Here is a 20,870-nt window from a genome sequence, read left to right as displayed (position 1 = left end):
TGACTCACAGAGTGTCCCTGGTGTGGGTAGTGAGTGGAGAAATCCCCACCAGGGAGCAGGCGCACCCTGTCCATTAAGGGCGCCCCCCCCCCTCTCTGTGCGTCCAACCCCTTGTAGGATGCATGGATTCCAATGGGGGTGGGAGTTTTTTTTGAAGCACCTGATTAAAGCCAGAAGCTCTAATAGCCTTCAAAATAGGGTGGGCCTGGGGCGCAGAGCACAGCGAACCAAGCCCACCCAGGTGTGTAACACTGATCCTCCAGGCGGCCAATCAGGAATCGGGTCTTGTGACTATGCAGTACTTTTTTTCTGCCATTAGCTGTCCTCAGTCTGATGGCCAGCATCATTCAACCAGGTTGTCCCGGACGAGCCCCCAACCTATGCAGTACTTTTTTCTGCCACTAGATGTCCCCCGTCTGATGGCCAGCATCATTTAACCAGGTTGTCCCGGACGAGCCCCCAACCTATGCAGTACATTTCTGCCACTAGATGCCCCCAATTCACTTTGTCCTGGCCCTGCCCCCAGCCTGTGACTAGACAGTGAAAGGTGAATGCAGCACAGTGATAAGCTCATCACTCTGTCACTCTGCTCTTTTCTTACTTATTGGTTCCTTGTGGTGCCTCCTCCCACCACCAAAAAAAAAAACAACAGTCACCACTGCCAGGGAGACGGCAATAAAAACCTGGCAGAGGTTCACAACCTTCTGTGTTCTATCCATCCCACTTGCTCTTGTATTGGGTAAACTATCTTGAGACTAGCAGGTTTGTGGTTTGTCTGCAGAAGAGTCACCCTGCACCCCCCAGCCTTCGGTACCTATTTTTCTGATAGCGGTCTCGGCCGGATGTGTTTTATTATACTTTGCTCCGTTGGGATCCAGAACTCATCCTATAGATCATCTGGCGGTTGTCCAGCATGGTCTTCCTGTGACCCTGAGAACATTCCAGGAGCGCTGCAGATAATATCTAAAATAGGCATGGAAAATGGATACAAGATGGGATATTAAGAAACTATGTAACCTATGTAGCCGGCTCTCCATGAGGAATGCACTTTCTGTACATTTACAAAAGTTGTCGGGGCAACGCCGAGCCACTTAGGAGACACTCCATGGCCAAAAGACGCGCGACCTTCAAGGAATCGTCCAATAAATGAATTCCGCCTAACATTAACAAACACCAGAAGGGATGTTTTATTGTGCAATGTGACTAATGGCTACTATTCCTGCGACAGAAGACACGCGAGTCTCTCTTAATTACGCACTACGATTCAGTGTGAAGCCGACTTGCAGGAGACCATTTTACTTAACCACTTGCTTACTGGGCACATATACCCCCCTCCTGCCCATTTGAAATTTCAGCTTCCGGCACTGCGTCCCTTTAACTGACAATTGCGCAGTCTTGCGACGTGGCTCCCAAACAAAATTGACGTCCTTTTTTCCCCACAAGTAGAGCTTTCTTTTGGTGGTATTTGATCACCTCTGCGGTTTTTATTTTTTGGCTATAAACAAAAAAAAGCGTACATTTTGAAAAAAATTCAATATTTTTTACTTGTTGCTATAATAAATTGCCCTTTTTTTTTAAAAAAAACTATTTTTTTCTCAGTCTAGGCTGATACGTATTCTTCTAAATATTTTTGGTGAAAAAATAAATAAAAATCGCAATAAGCGACTAGTTTGCACAAAAGTTATATCGCCTACAAAATAGGGGACAGAATTTATTATTTTTTATAATTTTTTTACTAGTAATGGCGGCAATCTGCGATTTTTATCGGCACTGCAACCTTATGGCGGACACATCGGACACTTTTGACACATTTTTTGCACCATTCACATTTATATTGCGATCAGTGCTATAAATATGCACTGATTACTGTATAATTGTGACTGGCATTGAAGGGGTTAACACTAGGGGGTGAGGAAGGGGTTAAATGTGTGCCCTGCATAGTGTTTCTAACTGTGGGGGGGAGGGGACTGACTGGGGGAGGTGACCGATCTGTGTCCCTATGTACAAGGGAGACAGATCGGTCTCCCCTCTCCCTGACAGGACGTGGATCTGTGTGTTTACACACACAGATCCACATCCTTGTCTCTGTAACCGCCGATCGCGGGTGCCTGGAGGACATCGCGGCGACCAGGCACGCGCATCGGCATCTCAGTGATGCGGCGGGCACGCGCGGCGACGTCGGCGGGGCTCACGCCCCCCACAGTGGCTGGAGGCCGGAGGCCGTATATAGACGGCCTTCCGGAAATTAAGATCCGTATAAAGATCCGTATAAAGTCGTACGGCGTACGGCCGTCAGGTAGTGGTTAAAGTTGTAGTAAATAGTAGGGATGAGCCGAACACCCCTGCTTGCGAACAGGCAAAAAATATGTTCGAACACACGAACACCATTAAAGTCTATGGAACACGAATGTGAAAAACCAAAAGTGCTCATTTTAAAGATTAATATGCAAGTTATTTTCATAAAAAGTGTTTGGGGACCCAGGTCTTGCCCCAGTGGACATGTATCAATGAAAAAAAAAGTTAAAAAACAGAAGTTTTTTTTGGGGGCAGTGATTTTAACCTCTTTCCCACCGGGCTAATTTTTCAGATTCGGTGTTTACGAGACTAAAACAATTTTTTGTTATATAATTACTTAAAACCCCCAAACATTATATATATATTTTTTTCTAACACCCTAGAGAATAAAATGGCAGTCACTGCAAAACTTTTTGTCACACCGTATTTGCGCAGCGGTCTTACAAGCGCACTTTTTTTGGATAAAAATCACTTTTTTGAATTAAAAAATAAGACAACAATAAATTTTGCCCAATTTGTTTATATATTGTGAAAGATAATGTTACGCCGAGTAAAATGATACCCAACATGTCACGCTTAAAAATTGCGCCCGCTCGTGGCATGGCGTCAAACTTTTACCCTTAAAAATCTCGATAGGCGACGTTTAAAAAATTCCTCAGGTTGCATTTTTTAAATTGCAGAGTAGGTCTAGGGCTAGAATTATTGCTCTCGCTCTAACGATCGCGGCGATACCTCACTTGTGTGGTTTGAATACCGTTTTCATATGCGGGCGCTACTCGCGTATGCGTTCGCTTCTGCGCGCGAGCTCGTCGGGATGGGGCGCTTTAAAAAAAAAAAATGTTGTTTTCTTATTTATTTTTATTTAGTTTTATAATTTTTTACACTGAAATAAAAAAAAAAAATTGATCACTTTTATTCCTATTACAAGGAATGTAAACATCCCTTGTAATAGAAAAAAGCGTGACAGGTCCTCTTAAATATGAGATCTGGGGTCAAAAAGACCTCAGATCTCATATTTAGACTTAAATGCAAAAAAAAAAAAAAAATGTCATTTTTTCAAATGACAAAAAAAAAAATGTTTCTTTAAGAGGCTGGACGGGACTGACGTTTTGACGTCACTTCCGCCCAGCAGAGCTATGAGGACGGGTGAAGGAGATTTCTCCTTCAGTCCCGTCCCCGCTCAGCTGCCGGACACATCCGATCCCCTCCGCCGCTACCGACGGCTCCGGTAAGCGGCGGAGGGCGCGGGAGAGCGGCGGGAGGGGGGGGGCCCCTCTCCCGCCACCGATAACGGCGATCTCGCGGCGGAGACCGCCGTTATCGTGTACACCACCGCCCCCTGAAAAGATGAATATCTCGGTTGTGGCAGCAGCTGCTGCCGTTACCGAGATATTCAACTTTAAAAACAGGACGTCTTTTTGACATGGGGCGGTGGTCAAGTGGTTAATAATGCTTAAAGTGAAACAATAAAAGTGAATAATAAAAAAAAAAATCGTACCTGGGGGTGTCTATAGTATGCCTGTAAAGTGGTGCATTTTTCCCACGTTTAGAACAGTCCCTGCGCAAAATGACATTGCCACGGTTCCAACAGCTTGTAGAGAGCAGGTTTCAGCCGAGCTGTGACAGCACCTGTTAAGAGGGCAGGAAGATGTCCAGAGAAGTTGCAAGCCCTAGGCTTTCCTTTCTCACCGGGAACCTTTTCCTGCCCCTAGTTCTATTCCTATCAGGCGGGGTACCTGTCCCTACTCTACCAACTCTCAAAATGTGCGACAAGCCTGGGAGCCAGGGCCTTAAACATCAAGTTTGAGTGGTAGACAGCATTGGACTGGTCCCACACGAGCCTACCTAGCTGCAAATTACTGTTTGGAAGGTATAGAAGGAATTGCTTCCAATGGGATGTATCCCAATTGTAGGTGGTGGTAAGTGATAGACTCCGTTGGGGTCTAGTGCTGCTACCTTTCTGATAACGACAATGGAGGCGTTACTGCAGTGAAATCTTAGGTGATTAGAGAGGAGAGCCTGATGTCCAAAAAAAAGGTCTCACTTGATGAATTTTATAGTTATTTATTGGAGATAAATGTAAACAAGTAGACCCAACACGTTTCGGCTTCTTTAGCACTATATTTCTTGGAGAATTGCAGTTTTTGGACGTCGGTGTGCTCCTCTCCAATCTCCATCGGGGCTTAAATAGGCTCTGCCTGCCCCAAGATGGCTGTTAGTCACATTGGGTGGCATAATCCCTGGATAGCTTCCCTAGTGAACCAAGAAATCATAGAGGAACTATGTTCCTCTTGACTTGCACTCTAACTGCAATTCCACTGTGGAAGAGCACCACCTGCAGTGGAGATAGTAGACTACACCTGCCTACACACAGGGCTGGTTCAAGGATTTTTGACATCCTAGGCGAAACCTAATTTTGCCGCCCCCCTTGGCCCCACCCCTGACTCCACCCTCTTTGCCCTGCCCATGTATACCCCACCTTTTTAATAAAACACACATCAAATGCAGCCTACCAGCACCCATCAAATGCAGCCTCACCGGTGCCCATAAAATGCAGCCTCACCAGCGCCCATCATTGCAGCCTGATACCCGAGTGCCGGCGGTCAATCATTGGCCGGGACCCGGTGATTGGCATCAGGGCTGGTGTAAGCTTTTTTGACACCCTAGGCAAAACCTAATTTCTCCGCCCCCCCTTGGCTCCACCCCCTTTACCCTACCCTTGTAAACCCCACCTTTTTAATGAAGCACCCATCAAATGCAGCCCACCAGCGCCCATCAAATGCAGCCTCACCAGCGCCCATCAAATGCAGCCTCACCAGCGCCCATCAAATGCAGCCTCACCAGCGCCCATCAAATGCACCCTCACCAGTGCACATCAGATGCACCCTCACCAGCGCCCATCAAATGCAGCCTCACCAACGCCCATCAAATGCAGCCTCACCAACGCCCATCAAATGCAGCCTCACCAGCGCCCATCAAATGCAGCCTCACCAGCGCCCATCAAATGCAGCCTCACCAGCGCCCATCAAATGCACCCTCACCAGTGCACATCAGATGCACCCTCACCAGCGCCCATCAATGCAGCCTCACCAGCGCCCATCAATGCAGCCTCACCAGCGCCCATCAATGAATGTTTGCTTCCTTCCATTCATTCGGGAGTCGGGATACAGACACAGTTCTCCGCCACCACTGCGCCTCTGATACTATGTGCAAATGGAGCGGCAACTGCCTGCTGATGCTGAGACTTGGTTGCTTGCTGCAGAGAGAAGAGGGTAGAAACACCAGTGGCCGGGCACCCCTAGGCTGCAGGGCACCCTAGGCGGTTGCCTAGTTTGCCTAGTGGTAGCACTGGCCCTGCCTACATACTAAGCAAGCCTAAACAATCAATCCCTGCTCCACTGATTACAGAGGAACTGTCTAGATTTACCTATCAGCCCACACTAATCTAGGAGGGTGCTACATAGTGAAGAAAGATGGCAAACATCCTGGAAACGTGATTTTCGATCGCACACACACACTTTAGGCCTCCAAAACCGCAGCAGCAGAATGTGAGGCAGAAATGAAGAGAATTTGTCTTTGACTCGCTAAAGCCATTTTCTTTATATGACATAACAAAAATAAGTAGTGCTTTTGGTTCCTTTTTAATGGTCCCTATTGAGGTTATTTACATGAGAATTTCGCCCGGCGGCCGCGCTGCGTTTGCCTTTTATTTTCAGACAATAATATTTGAAAACGATTATTGCCATTTTTTTTTTTTAACAATGGTGGAATGATTATGGTCCAGCTGTTAATTTCCTTTTCTCTTTCTCTGTCCTAGATGTCGACGAGTGCCAGGTCCATAACGGCGGCTGCCAGCAGCGCTGCGTCAACACTCCGGGGTCGTATCGCTGCGAGTGTAAAGCGGGCTTCCGCCTCCACGCGGACAGCAGGTCCTGCATCAGTAAGTAATCTCCGTCCAGCGTTCCATTTCGGGGATTATCATTGCCGTTTATCCCTTTGGCAGCGCTCGGCGCCTTTTTTTTTTCTTTTTCTTCCTGGCTTGGAACGCGTACAAGTGCTGCTTGTAAAACCTTTACATTTTAAGCACCGTTCCAATGTGCCTCTTCTATAAAAATTTAAAGGGTTCCACTAAGCACGGCTGTAAATAAATAGGCCACATAGCTCTGTGCGATGATATAAAAAAATGATGATTGTTTCTGTGAAAATAAAAATACTTTTTATTGTGCATTTAATGGCCAAGTACATGAGCAGAAATATGAACATTTACTAGCGTGCGGTTAGTCCTTTGCTGCAGCATGTCGTAGCCGAGTAGATCTGGAGCAGTGGAAAAGTTGTGCTGCGTCTGTAATTAAAGGGTGATCCTTGGACTGACCCGTTAAAGCAGAATTCCAAATAAAAATGAACAGCCCATTAAGCCCTTTTGCTGCAATGTCCACCTTTAATATAGAGATTTCCCCTGCAGTACTTTTTTTCTGCCACTAGATGTCCTCAGTCTGATGGTCAGCATCATTCAACCAGGTTGTCCTGGACGAGCCCCCAACCTATGCATTACTTTTTTTCTGCCACTAGATGTCCTCAGTCTGATGGCCAGCATCATTCAACCAGGTTGTCCCGGATGAGCCCCCAACCTATGCATTACTTTTTTTCTGCCACTAGATGTCCTCAGTCTGATGGCCAGCATCATTCAACCAGGTTGTCCCTGACGAGCCCCTAACCTATGCAGTACTTTTTTTCTGCCACTAGATGTCCTCAGTGTGATGGCCAGCATCATTCAACCAGGTTGTCCTGGACGAGCCGCCAACCTTTGCAGTATTTTTTTTCTGCCACTAGCTGTACTCAGTCTGATGGCCAGCATCATTCAACCTGGTTGTCCCAGACGAGCCCCCAACCTATGCAGTACTTTTTTCTGCCACTAGATATTCTCAGTCTGATGGCCAGCATCATTCAACCAGGTTGTCCCGGACGTGCCCCAAACCTATACAGTACTTTTTTCTGCCACTGGATGTCCTCAGTCTGATGGCCAGCATCATTCAACCAGGTTGTCCCAGACGAGCCCCCAACCAATGCAGTACTTTTTTTCTGCCACTGGATGTCCTCAGTCTGATGGCCAGCATCATTCAACCAGGTTGTCCCAGACGAGCCCCCAACCTATGCAGTACTTTTTTCTGCCACTGGATGTCCTCAGTCTGATGGCCAGCATCATTCAACCAGGTTGTCCCAGACAAGCCCCCAACCTATGTAGTACTTTTTTTCTGCCACTAGATGTCCTTAGTCTGATGGCCAGCATCATTCAACCAGGTTGTCCCAGACGAGCCCCCAACCTATGCAGTACTTTTTTCTGCCACTGGATGTCCTCAGTCTGATGGCCAGCATCATTCAACCAGGTTGTCCCAGACAAGCCCCCAACCTATGTAGTACTTTTTTTCTGCCACTAGATGTTCTCAGTCTGATGGCCAGCATCATTCAACCAGGTTGTCCCGGACGAGCCCCCAACCTATGCAGTACTTTTTTTCTGCCACTAGATGTCTTCACTCTGATGGCCAGCATCATTAAACCAGGTTGACCCGGACGAGCCCCCAGCCTATGCAGTACATTTTTTCTGTCACTAGATGTCCTCAGTCTGATGGCCAGCATCATTCAACCAGGTTGTCCCGGACGAGCCCCCAACCCTTGGGACTACATTCCTGCGGGGAGATGCTGTGGGGGTTAGTCAGCATGCTCGCCCCCTCCCTTGGGACTACATTCCTGCGGGGAGACGCTATGGGGGTTAGTCAGCATGCTCGCCCCCTCCCTTGGAACTACATTCCTGCAGGGAGACACTGTGTGGGTTAGTCAGTGTGCCCATCCCCCCTTGTGAACACAGCATCTCTCCGCAGGGATGTAGTCCCAAGGGAGGGGGCGAGCACGCTGACTAACCCCCAGCCAGAACGGCTCGGATGATGGGGGCAAGCTTACTGAGGAGGAACAGGAAGTGAGAAATTCAGACAAAGAAAAAAAACATTTAGAAGGGAAATGGAAGGAAAAGGTAAGTGAACCAACAATGCACTAGTTTAAAGGAACCTATTTAGAAAATAAAAAACGAACCTTTACAACCCCTTTAAGGTGAAAAAACATCTTACGATCCCTGACCCCCCCCCCCCCCGTTTTACTTACCTGAGCCCTGGAAAGTCCCGCGTCACAAACACGCTCTTCCTTTGCTTGGTCTTCTTGGCTCTTTATTGGATAGATTGATAGCAGTGCAGCCATTGGCACGTGCTGCTGTCAATCAACTCCAATGACGTGGGGGGGGGCGGGGCCGAGTCCTGTAGTCGGCGGCTATGGATGCCGAATACAGGACTCAGGAGCGCGCCCGCAAGGTAACCCCCTTGGGAGAGAGCTTCCCAGAGGGGGGTATCAGAAGCGGGGAAGAGCCGAGACAGCCGCAGAAGGATATCAGAAGAGGAGGATTGGGGCCACTCTGTGCAAAACGAGCTGCACAGTAGAAGTAAGTATGACATGTTTGTTTTATTTTATTTCATTTGAAGCTTTAGTATCACTTTAAATGAAGAAGCTGAAGTTAGAAGCTGATTGGCTCCCATGCACAGCTGCACCAGATTTTGCACCCTCCAGTTTTAGTAAATCGCCCCCTTGTCTTGTCTTTGGCACCTGAATCTTGATAACTTGCAACATTTCTTAGCAGACGTTGGCGCCCTCTAGTGCCCCGATCTCCCCCTCCAGAATGATTACCGCCAAGGCCGCCTGGCGAGCGATCAGCCAGCCAAGCGTACAGAAATAGGAACACATCTCTCTCTAATTGCGCTGGCAAGCCGGCTTATGAAATCATCACATTACATTTCCTCCGCGCGGCTTTGTTGCTGTCATTACGACACGACTCCCCCGAGCTCCTGAACGAGTCGCAATCTGCTGGGGCCGCTGTCAGGCCAGCGCTTGGCAGACACTCCGGTGACAGATGTCATTCCTTCACAGCGCCGTTCGCTGTCAGTAGCATCTGTCTCGGTGAGCGCCGTCCAAGAACCGGACAGTTTTGTCTGACAACATCCTCCCTTATCTGTAGATCTGCCGAGGTACCAGGAAATGTTCTTTGGAGCGTAATTCCATCGATAAGAAGAAAAAAGTTTCTTTGCACGCGGTTGGGGGAAACGTCGAGCCTTTTCTGAGAGCAGCGAAGAGAGATTATGGTCAATTAAAGACTAAAGCGCATAAGCTGTGCCAAAACCCGGACATAAACGTCTCGGTTAATTGCATATCTGTACCTGTCCATCGTCACCAATTACAGGGATTTATCATTGGGATAAAAGCCTGCCTGTTGCGGATCACACCTGCGTTGTTGGCTCTGTGCTTGAAGTCCTGTCCTGTCTCAGAGTCATTTGTGATGTTGTTTTACAGAAACACTTGTCCGTGTTATTCTGTGAGACTAGATGGATTTAAAGGGTCAGTCCACCCCAAAACGGATAACGGAAGCTAATGACAGGGAAAAGCCCTCACAAACCTGAGCTTTAGGCAAATGGCTACAGGGAGCTGGGTTTTAAAACGGCCAAATGACTTCTGGTTCTGTTCAGTCGGTTTCATGACTCAGACACTCCACATGTGCACTGCCAAAAAATGTGTTTTCTTTTTATTCGTTTTATTAAAAAAAAAATCGAAAATTTGGAAATTCAAAAATTAGGAAATGCGGAAATTTGAAAATGAGGAAATGCAGAAATTTGAAATTAGGAAATGCGGAAATTCAAAAATTAGGAAATGCGGAAATTTGAAAATTAGGAAATGCGGAAATTTGAAAATTAGGAAATGCGGAAATTGGGAATTTTAAAAATCTAGAAATTAGGAGATGCGGAATTTCGAAAATTGGAAATTCGTAAATTTGAAAATTAGCAAATGCGGAAATTTGTAAATTAGGAAATGCGGAAATTTGAAAATTTGAAAAATTGGGAATTCGAAAGTTGGGAATTTCGAAAGTTTGGAAATTTGAGAATTCGGAGCTTAGGAAATGCGGAAATTCGAAAATTGAGAATTCGTAACTTTCGAAAATTCAAACATTGGGAACTTCAAAAGTTTAGAAATTAGGAGATGCGGAATTTCGAAAATTGGGAATTCGTAAATTCGAAAACTGGGAATTTTTGAAAGTTTGAAAAATTTGAGAATTCGTAACTTTCGAAAATTAAAAAATTGGGAATTTCAAAAGTTTAGAAATTAGGAGATGCGGAATTTCGAAAATTGGGAATTCGTAAATTCGAAAATTGGGAATTTCGAAAGTTTGGAAATTCTACAATTCAAAAACCCTAAAATTCTAAAATCTGAAATAATAATTAACTAATAATAACTTAACTATTACTAACTATTACAATATAGGTATTTGAATTTCCTTTCAAATTTGGCTGTTAGTGAACGTAACGAATACGAATTAATGCCGCATCTAAACTAATGGAACGTGACGAATTTATAATGATAAATAATAATATTAATAATAATAAAAACATATTATTTATTATAATTTGTTTAGATGCGGTATTCTTTATTTTGGAACTTCAGATAAATTTGTATTCGTTACATTCACAAACAGCCACATTTTAAAGGAAATTCCAATACCTATAATTTTAATAGTAATAGTTAAGTTATTATTAGTTGTTATTTCAGATTTTTTAATTTTCGTTGTTTTGACTTTTCAGGTTTTCATTCTTATTTTTTGAATATTCAAATTTCATAATTTCTGAATCTTCCAATTTCCAAAATGTTGAATTGTCGAATTTCTGAATTTTCGCAATTACCGATATTCAGAAAAATTTAGATACTCGAACATTCGGAAATTCGGCTATTTGCATCACAGCTGATCCCGGTCAGCCTAAATTTAATGAGGATTCATATAAGGGAAGCTAGGTTTTATTTCTGGCCCATGAATATTTTAAAAATATACAATGTGGTCCTCATACTGAAAAGTTTCAAGACCCCTGGTGTAAAGGACTAATTTGCATGGCCCCACCCACTGTCCTAAAATTAGGCTTAATACTCATATTTTTGGGCTATGCGATGGAATGAGACATGTGAGAGACCTCATTTCTAAGAAGATTTGATTGGATGGCTTTTTAATTCCTTTAGTCCAGTGGTCCCCAAACTGTGGCCTGGAGGCCAGATGTGGCCCTTTGCTTGCTTTTATCTGGCCCTTGGGAAACAATTTCATCCACTGTCACCAATAAAGGGGCACAATTCTTCCTAATGACACCAATGATGGTGCACAGTCCTCCCAATGACACCATTGACATGGCATAGTTCCTTTCAATGACACCAACAATTGGGCCCAATGACACCATTGACTGGGCACAATTTCTCCCAATGACATCAACAATGGGACACAATTCCTACCAATGACACCAAAGATGGGGCATTGTTTACTCCCATTAATGCTGGGACATTTTCTAATCCTGATGGTCCCGGTCCAGTCCCCATAAAGTCTGAAAAAAGTAAACTGGCCCTTTATTTAGAAAGTTTGGAGACCTCTGCTTTAGACCCTTCTCACCAGAACCTGTATTGTTATAGTTCTTTGTTTGCTTAGACACAGTGGCGTCGCTAGGGGGTTGCTACTGGGGCTATAGCCCCGTATCTGGGGCCCATAGCCCCGAGAAAAAATCCAAAACCACCTTAACACAGTCCTGCTCAAGTGTGAATCCAGGCTAATACTTTACTCAATGCATGCAATATATAGTAAATGTATCAAATTTATCAAACACTAAATATATTGTTTTCTATACACATTAATGATTATAAAGGACATTTCTAACATTTTCCATGAAATCTCTTCAGTTTTGATACTGACCAAATGATCTGTACATATCCTCCCTCTCCGTACGATAGTTTTTGATTTTCTTAATTTAAAATCTCTTTACACTCCTACTAAAAGTACATTTGGCTATTAGAAAAAGCAAAGTAGCGATCCTCGACACTCTGCTCCTATTATGAACCCAGTCAATCGCGGAGGAGATTATACAACTGAAATTTACACCCGCTGTTCCTGAGACTTGGAGGGAATGGCAAGAATTCATCACCGGCTATACAAAGGCTGCGCGGAATATTAAATTAATTTAATGACCTATGAAGGAGCTCTTTTCTCTGGCTGAATTGTCTCCCGACTTGTTTACAAGATTCACTAACAATTATTAAATCATGAAAATTATGCATATAGGTCTCTGTGTGAGTCTTTGCAGCCATTGACCAAGTGGTCACCACAGCTGGTGGTTATGTGCTTGTAGGCTCGGCACAAACCTGAAAGACGGGTAAGGGGGCTGTGGCAGGTTGGGCTACCAATACATTTCTATAGGATAACATTTAGAACAAATGTTAAGGTTTTAGAAGTCTACACTAGTCAATCACTAAGCTTATATTGTGTTACCCTGGCCTGGCCTTGTCACAGATGGTAAAACATTGTAACCCAATTACAAAGGAGATCAGAGAAAGGCTGTAGATGTAGATAGACATTGCAGTCTGTAAAAAAAAACTAAATAACATAGGGGGCAGCAGTGAGCTGCTTTGGGATTAGATTACATTACGAAACCCGTACTGAGGGTAAAAATGGGTTCTGTTGAAGCTTGTTCATTCTGTGTTTGGACCTTGATTAGGGTGCTGGAAGAAGCATAATCTGCAAAGAGCAGGAAAATGTATTAAGTATATTTGTTTAATTTCAGCACCCAGTATGTGATAAAATAAAAATGCAGCTCCACCTGCTGTACTCCCCCGATCTTTGGTGATGTCCACTGAAGACTCGCTGATTCAGCAGTGTGACTTCTCTTCTCTTCTTGCTTCTTTTCTCACTTCTCTTTTTTCAGCTTCTCTTCCCTTTCAGCTTCTCTTCCCTTCCATATTTTTTTCTTCTTCCAGCTTCTCTTCTCCAGCTCTTCTCCTCTAGCTTCTCTTCCCTTCCAGCTTCTCTTTTCTTCCAGCTTCTCTTCTCGTCCAGCTTCTCTTCCCTTCCAGCTTCTCTTCCCTTCCATCTTCTCTTACCTTCCAGCTTCTCTTCCCTTCCATCTTCTCTTCCCTTCCATCTTCTCTTCCCTTCCATCTTCTCTTCCCTTCCAGCTTCTCTTCCCTTCCAGCTTCTCTTCCCTTCCAGCTTCTCTTTTCTTCCAGCTTCTCTTCCCTTCCAGCTTCTCTTCCCTTCCAGCTTCTCTTCCCTTCCAGCTTCTCTTCCCTTCCAGCTTCTCTTCCCTTCCAGCTTCTCTTTTCTTCCAGCTTCTCTTTTCTTCCAGCTTCTCTTTTCTTCCAGCTTCTCTTCCCTTTCCAGCTTCTCTTCCCTTTCCAGCTTCTCTTCCCTTTCCAGCTTCTCTTTTCTTCCAACGTATCTTCTCCTCCAACTTATCTTTTCTTCCAGCTTCTCTTTTCCAACTTCTGTTCTATTCCAGCTTCTCTTCTTTTCCAGCTTCTCTTTTCATCCAGCTTCTCTTATCCACCAGCTTCTCTTCCCTTCCAGCTTCTCTTATCCTCCAGCTTCTCTTCCCTTCCAGCTTCTCTTCCCTTCCAGCTTCTCTTCCCTTCCAGCTTCTCTTCCCTTCCAGCTTCTTTATCCTCCAGCTTCTCTTCCCTTCCAGCTTCTTTATCCTCCAGCTTCTCTTCCCTTCCAGCTTCTCTTCCCTTCCAGCTTCTCTTCCCTTCCAGCTTCTCTTTTCTTCCAGCTTCTCTTTTCTTCCAGCTTCTCTTTTCTTCCAGCTTCTCTTTTCTTCCAGCTTCTCTTTTCCAACTTCTGTTCTATTCCAGCTTCTCTTCTATTCCAGCTTCGCTTATCCTCCAGCTTCTCTTCCCTTCAAGCTTCTCTTCTTTTCCAGATTTTGATGGGCACTAATATGCGACACTGATGGGCGGCACGGATGGGCACTGATAGGCGGCACGGATAGGCGGCATGGATGGGCTTGGATAGGCGGCACAGATGGGCATGGATAGGTGGCACAGATGGGCACAGATAGGCGGCACTGATGGGCACAGATAGGCGGCGCGGATAGGCGGCACGGATAGGCGGCACAGATAGGCACTGATAGGCGGCATGGATGGGCACTGATAGGCAGCATGCATGGGCCCTGATAGGTGGCACGGATGGGCATAGATGGGTACTATCGTATGTGTTGTACTAATGGATGCCAATCAGTGCCAAACAATGCCTGCCAAGCAGTGATGCCCATTGTGGGCACTGATTGGCATCCATTGCGCCACTGATTGGCATCCATTTTTTGTGTCTCTTTTTTTGTTGCATCCCTGGTGGTCTAGTGGGCATCCCTGGGGGTCCAGTGGGCATCCCTGGTGGTCCAGTGGGCATCCTCGGGGGGGCTGTGCTGATAATCGATCAGCACAAACCCCCCCTGTCACAGGAGCAGCCGATCGGCTCTCCTCTACTCGCGTCTGACAGACGCAAGTGAGGAAAAGCCGATTAACGGCTTTTCCTGTTTACATCATTGATTGGACACGGCTGATCACGTGATAAAGAGTCTCCGTGAGAGACTCTTTACCTTGATCGGTGTTGCGGGGTGTCAGACTGACACCCTGCAACAACGATCGCTGCGATGCGAGCCCCGGGGGCGCGCAGCGGCTCAAAATCCTGAGAGGACGTCATATGACGTCCACTCAGGATTTTACAATCACTTTGCCGACGTAAATTTGTCATTGGCGGGCGGCAAGTGGTTAAAGTGTTTTGTTTAGGCTAAAGTAGGAAAGAGTTAAAACTCTTTATTTGTTGCTGTCTGTGTCCAACTCAGGAGATTTATTGTCACTTCCTGTCATGGAGATACAACAGAAAAACAAGAGAAAATTGCCTAAACCAGAACATTTGTCCCTATTGAGAAACTTTCCTTCACCTCTTGTTCTGGTGAGAGCTCTAAAAGTTTAGATTTCCTAATACTTCTGTCCAGGGCAGCCATCATAAATTTTGGGGCCCCTCACACAGCTTTAAGCCTGCCCCCCCCCCCCCGGCCACCAACATGCCCGTTCCACCATATTTGCCCACGATTCGTGCTTTTCAGCCTCCTGCTTTTCAGTTCGTTACAGCATGACAAATGTGCTATCTCCATTACGAACGCTAGTTTTACCAGACCGAGAGCTTCTGCCTCGTACTTGATTCAGAGCATGCGTTGAGAACCAGCTCTCAAATTTTTGTCGTCGGAAATTCTGACAGCAAATGGCCGATGGAGCCTACACACGGTCGGAATTTCCGACAACAAGCTCCCATCGGACATTTGTTGTCGGAAATTCTGACCGTGTGTACGTGACATAACCGATTAATATATGAAAATGAACCCAATTCAACAAAGAGATGGCCCCATATATTTGGCAAAGAGGCAGCCCAATCCAGCAAAAACATCCGCACATATTCAGCAAAGAGACATCTCAATCCAGCAAACAGACATCCCAATTCAGCAAAGAGACAGCCCCATGTATTTAGCCAAGAGACAGTCCCATAGATTCAGCAAAGCGACATTCCTTTGAGTGCATCGCTCACTCAACAACACTTTTTTGTTGGGGCCTAGGTGGCTGGGGCCCCTCAGGACACCAGGGCCCCCTACATGTGTATGGGCTTTTCCCCCCTGATGGTGGCCATGGGCATCCGCTCCATAGGGCAAGGGGGGGCAACTGACCCCCCCCCCTGGAAAATCGAGGTGTTGAAGATTCTCGCGGGCACGGGTTGTCTGAGCGGTCCCGGGCCGGATTTCACACAGGCACAGCGAGCAGAGTGAAGCCGCCTCCCCTCCAGTGTTTATGTGTACACAGGGGGAGGGAACCTGCTATGTCTGTGCCGCGCTGATGGCTGATCTGAGGTACTGAATGGGATGGGGGGAGGGGGGTCCGTCTGTGCTAAAGGGGGGATTTGTGCTGAATGGGGGGTCCATCTGTGCTGAAGGGGGGTCTGTACTGAAGGGGGGGTATGTGCTGGAGGGGGATCCATCTGTGCTGAAGGGGGGGTCTGTGCTTAAAGGGGGTCCATTTGTGCTGAAGGGGGGTCTGTGCTGAATGGAGGGGTCTGTGCTCAAGGGGGGGTCCATCTGTTCTGAAGGGGGGGTCCATTTGTGCTTAAGGGGTCTGTACATTCTCTAAGCTATATTTATATGGGCATGAAGTGAACCTGAATTATCTCAAGCTATTTCACACTGCCAGCTGGCCGCGTTATCGGTAAAGCGGCTAAAAAAGTGGCGCTTTACCATCATTTTAGCTGCGCTATATGACCGCTAGCGCTTTTAACCCCCGCTAACGTTTGAAGTAAGGGTTAAATGCTGTATCGCTACCGCCGAAGCGCCCCCCCCCCCACCCTGAAAAAACTTCAGCGGACGCCCATGATGGTGGCCATGCTTCTGTCCCACAAATTATGGTCATCAGTACTAATAGGATGACTCTTCCCAGCAGGGACAGCGATATCAATTTAACATTGGGTCTAACCCTTTCTCACTCAAACTCCAATTCTGAGGTAGTCGAGTGATACAGCTGAAGTTGTTCAGATTGTGGTGTCTGATCATCCTATGTTTGGGGCCACATTTGGGTTTACCAGCCCTTTAAACATCCTTGACTTGTGACAACATCTATACATTGGAAGGACATGGACGTCTCCTCCATTGACAGTCTTATTATTGTATCTGGAATTAGATCCTGCCAGACTTGTATGAGTTTTAAAGTTCTGGCCACAAAAGTTTTTAAAGAGACGATTAATAATGTTTTTTTACCTCATCGAGCGCCAAGAGACTCCCAAACAAATGACATAACAGAGCGAGCAGCTGCAGCTTGTAGGCCCTTTGTTCCAGATATTGGATACTCACGCAGCCACAAATCACATTAGTACACGGCATTACAACATAGTTGGAAAAGGCTGAGCTGGAATTTGCTTATGTCCATCCAGTCACTTTTTTTGCTCCCCACTTACTACTGTGCATGGCAAAGGGCAGGTGAGCAATTTAAGCGGACCTCTACCTTTTAGGACATTTTCTGACATTGCAATGAACAAGTCAGCTTTCTAAGTAAAGTTAATGACTTGACTTTGACGGGGCTTTGTGCCTTGGCATTGGTGGCTTGGTGCTGTGTAGCATTTTTTTTTTCAAGGATCTAAAAGGCAGCACTTGACTTTTTAATTGGATGGAATGTATCTGTAACGGTCAGGGGTTAACACCGTTACGATATTCCATTCCACCAACCCAAGACAGCCTATCGACACTCCACAATCCAGCAGACAGGACGCATTGGATTTCCCCCCCAGAATAACGAGACACAGCTCTGTTCTCTGGTTCCAAACAGACAGATCTTTTAATGGTAAAAAGGTTTTTATACAGTTAGAAGCCCCAAGAAACAATGGCTTAACTCCACCCACAACATGACACGGAGCTCAATACACATTCCTTTAGATAATGACATTCCGATAATCTACATGAGCTAATTACTAGTCATTTATCCAGACATTCCGACTCCGCGATAAGCTCTTTTTACCTCAATACAATACACATTCCTTTGGTAAACATAAGTCAGACATCTGACCTTTTAGATTATGTTAATTCTCATCACATTTTAGCATCAATAGAACTTTCACACAATACAGGGTTAGTTAGCATAGCACAATAAAATATCTTGGGAGCCAGGCTTAATTAACACAATAGACAATACAATGCAATCACAGCAAGCTTTCATCACTACAGCCAGGTAGCTGAAGGTGATTAACATCAATTAACATCTTAACAGTAGCAGACTTAATTAGCACCTCAACACTCTATCTTCCACATTGAAGGAGACACTCTATTGACCTGTTGTGTTCAGAATGAACAACTTGTAATATTTCAAGATATCCTGCAATACATTAATTATCATTACTGTCCCATTTCATGTAATCAATTATATCATTTCTCAGTCATCCTATGCCCCTAGTGGACATAGGATGATCCTAGATACAAGAGTCATTGGTGAAGCTGACACAGGAGTACCCCACATCCTTCAAGCGCCTCTGGGTCCCACGGGCCATACCGTTACAATATCTATTATTGCTTTTGTTGCATTGTAAATGCAGGAGTCTTTACTCTGAACCTCTTTTATTCTTGTGTAGCAACCGTCTGACACACCAAAGGCAGGGTAGCACCCCCAGAGGCCAGGGGTGGGCTAGCATTTCACCCCAGGGCTGAGTCCATGGCTAAAATGGGGGGACTGAGAAAGGATATTGGGCACCAGTCACTATTGTCTTTTTAAAATGTTATTGCAGAACGGTTAAGGAGGTGAGAGTTAGCGCTCCCAGATACCATAGCAGATCACTTAGACTCTCCAGATCTAGATCAGTGTCCAGTTTCACAGTGTCCAAACCTTTAAGCCAACCCGGCAACATTGTAAGCACATTCCCAAATTTCAGCGCATCCTCCAAGAGAGCCACCAGGCTCTTCTGAGAGACCAGCCTTCTTCCTGGGACTCCACTGCGTCTCCTCCTTGGCACAGCCTCCTCCAGACCAGGCAGGACAGCTTCAGGACAACTTTAGCACAGGCTATCGGGCCTAACAGCAGAGCTCCATCCAGCAGCACCTCCCTAGGCCCTTATGCCTTGTACACACAAGTGGAATTTCCGACGGAAAAAGTCCAATGGAAGCTTTTCATCGGATATTCTGTCCGTGTGTATGCCCCATCAGACTTAGATAGAATTAGATAGAGAGATAGAGAACATGTTCTCAATTTTTCAGACGAAAAAAATTTCTATCTGAACTTTCGTTCGTCTGGATGCAATTCCGACGGACTAAAAATCACACATGCTCTGAATTAAGTCGACGCATGCTCCGAAGCATTGAACTGTAAAGGGGTTGTAAAGGAATTTTTATTTATTTTTTAAATAACAAACATGTTATACTTTCCTCCACTGTGCAAGAACTCCACACATTCATGCGAGCGAGCTCGCATGGTGTGGAGTCCTTGCGGGCGCGCTCCGGTGATACAGCCAATGACCATAGCCGCCGACTGTATCACTCGGCCCCGGCGCACCGCGTCATTGGTTGTGATTGACAGCAGCACAAGCCAATGACTGCGCTGCTTCAATCAACCAATGAATGAGCCAAGAAGCCGGCCAAGATGCCACCGTGTTCACGGCGTGGGACTTTCGAGGGGTCGGGTAAGTAAACGGGGGGGGGGGGGGCTGGGGAGGTCGGTATTGTCGGAAGTTTTTTTAACCTTAATGCATTGAATGCATTAAGGTGAAAAAACTTGTACCTTTACAACCCCTTTAATTTTTCGTAGTGTTGTACATCACCGCGTTCTTGACTTGAATTTGGTGTGACCGTGTGTATGCAAGACAGCTTGAGTTTATTCCAACGGGAAAACCGGTCGCGTGTACAGGGCATTAGCACATGGCCTGTCTCACATATTTATATCCACCCCCAGCATGCACCAGTGGCATAAACCTCCTACTGAATTGGCTGAAGAAAATATAAATATTTATAACTTGGTTTTCTATCTCATACTACGGTATTACCAGCGATATCTACTGGCGACAGTGAGAAATCACAAGCCAACTTAAACTTAGGGAAAAAACTGGTGAAAAACTATACAATCAATATGAGCCAACTACAGCCCAGCCAAAAAATAAATTGACATAGTAGCCCCTGTTTAGGTCAAGGGGGGAATACACTTGTGTATTAGCCAATGAGCGTGAATGGCAAACTCAACATGAATTCACCTGGATAGCAATCCATTTTTGCCTGGAAGGAACCTAAAGTGTGCTTTGGGTGGCTGCATATGACTTTCTTCAGGGCTCCTTACTAGAACAGCAGATGAAGGCATTGCCAGGGGGAGTACCGTGATCTCTGAGAGAGGTAATAAATACCTAGAAGTGTTATGATGTACACATTACTCAGCAAAATATACAGTGGAACCCCCGGATTGTGAGTAACGTGGTTAATGAGCGTTTCGCAATACGAGCGCTGTATTCTGTAAAATCCTAACTCGGCTTGCGAGTGTTGTCTCTCAAAACGAGCAGGATTCAGGCCAAAGCGGTGTGTGCAGTACCGCGTTTGGACTGAGGTGGGGGGGGGGGGGCGCCGGAGCGGAACGGCGCAGATCGTAGACGTTCGGAAAGACTCGGAAATACTATGTTCCTGAGCCTTTCCGAAGTTTGCCGGGGTCAGGTGTCCTCTGGCCTTTCCAGCTGTTTCCGAGGCTCTCCTGCGCCCCCCGCCTCTGGCCGCATGCGGTATGGCATGCCATTGAAGTCAATGCGGAACAAATTATTTTAGTTTCCGTTGACTTCAAGGGGAAACTCGCTTTGATATGCGAGTACTTTGGATTACAAGCATTCTCCTGGAACGGATTATGCTCGTAATCTGAGGTTCCGCTGTACTTTAAATCTGATGCTAGGTCCACTTTAACTTCAGTCCAAACTGAAGTGTCCCTAGAAAACCTTAGCTGTTTAGGCAGAATTTGAGAAGCAAGTATGTCTCTCCAACAAAGTTTTTTTTTTTTTTTACTGTAAAATAAACAATCACGAAGGACTCCGGGTTTACTCCAATAAATTGCCTGCAGGCAGATTTTGTTGGCCCCACGATAGAAGAGGTATATAAATTGGGTAAACAAGCAGGACGTGGCGCCTGTCCAGGAGAAATATATTT

The 20,870-nt window shown here is 45.7% G+C and overlaps 1 protein-coding gene across 3 annotated transcripts in view; it reads left to right on the top strand.

Annotated features, from left to right (window-relative positions):
- The window catches only part of MEGF6 (multiple EGF like domains 6), a 409,802-nt gene that overhangs the window by 283,749 nt on the left and 105,183 nt on the right, over positions 1–20,870 (top strand). For all 3 annotated transcript variants that reach the window (XM_040326458.1, XM_040326457.1, XM_040326459.1), the window contains one exon: positions 6,113–6,235. In XM_040326458.1, coding sequence (XP_040182392.1) covers positions 6,113–6,235 — 123 coding nt within the window. The remainder of the gene's footprint in view (positions 1–6,112; positions 6,236–20,870) is intronic.

This window comes from Rana temporaria, chromosome 10 (genome assembly GCF_905171775.1).
Source record: "Rana temporaria chromosome 10, aRanTem1.1, whole genome shotgun sequence".
NCBI classification, from domain to species: domain Eukaryota; kingdom Metazoa; phylum Chordata; class Amphibia; order Anura; family Ranidae; genus Rana; species Rana temporaria.
This window is presented reverse-complemented; position numbering and strand designations above follow the sequence as displayed.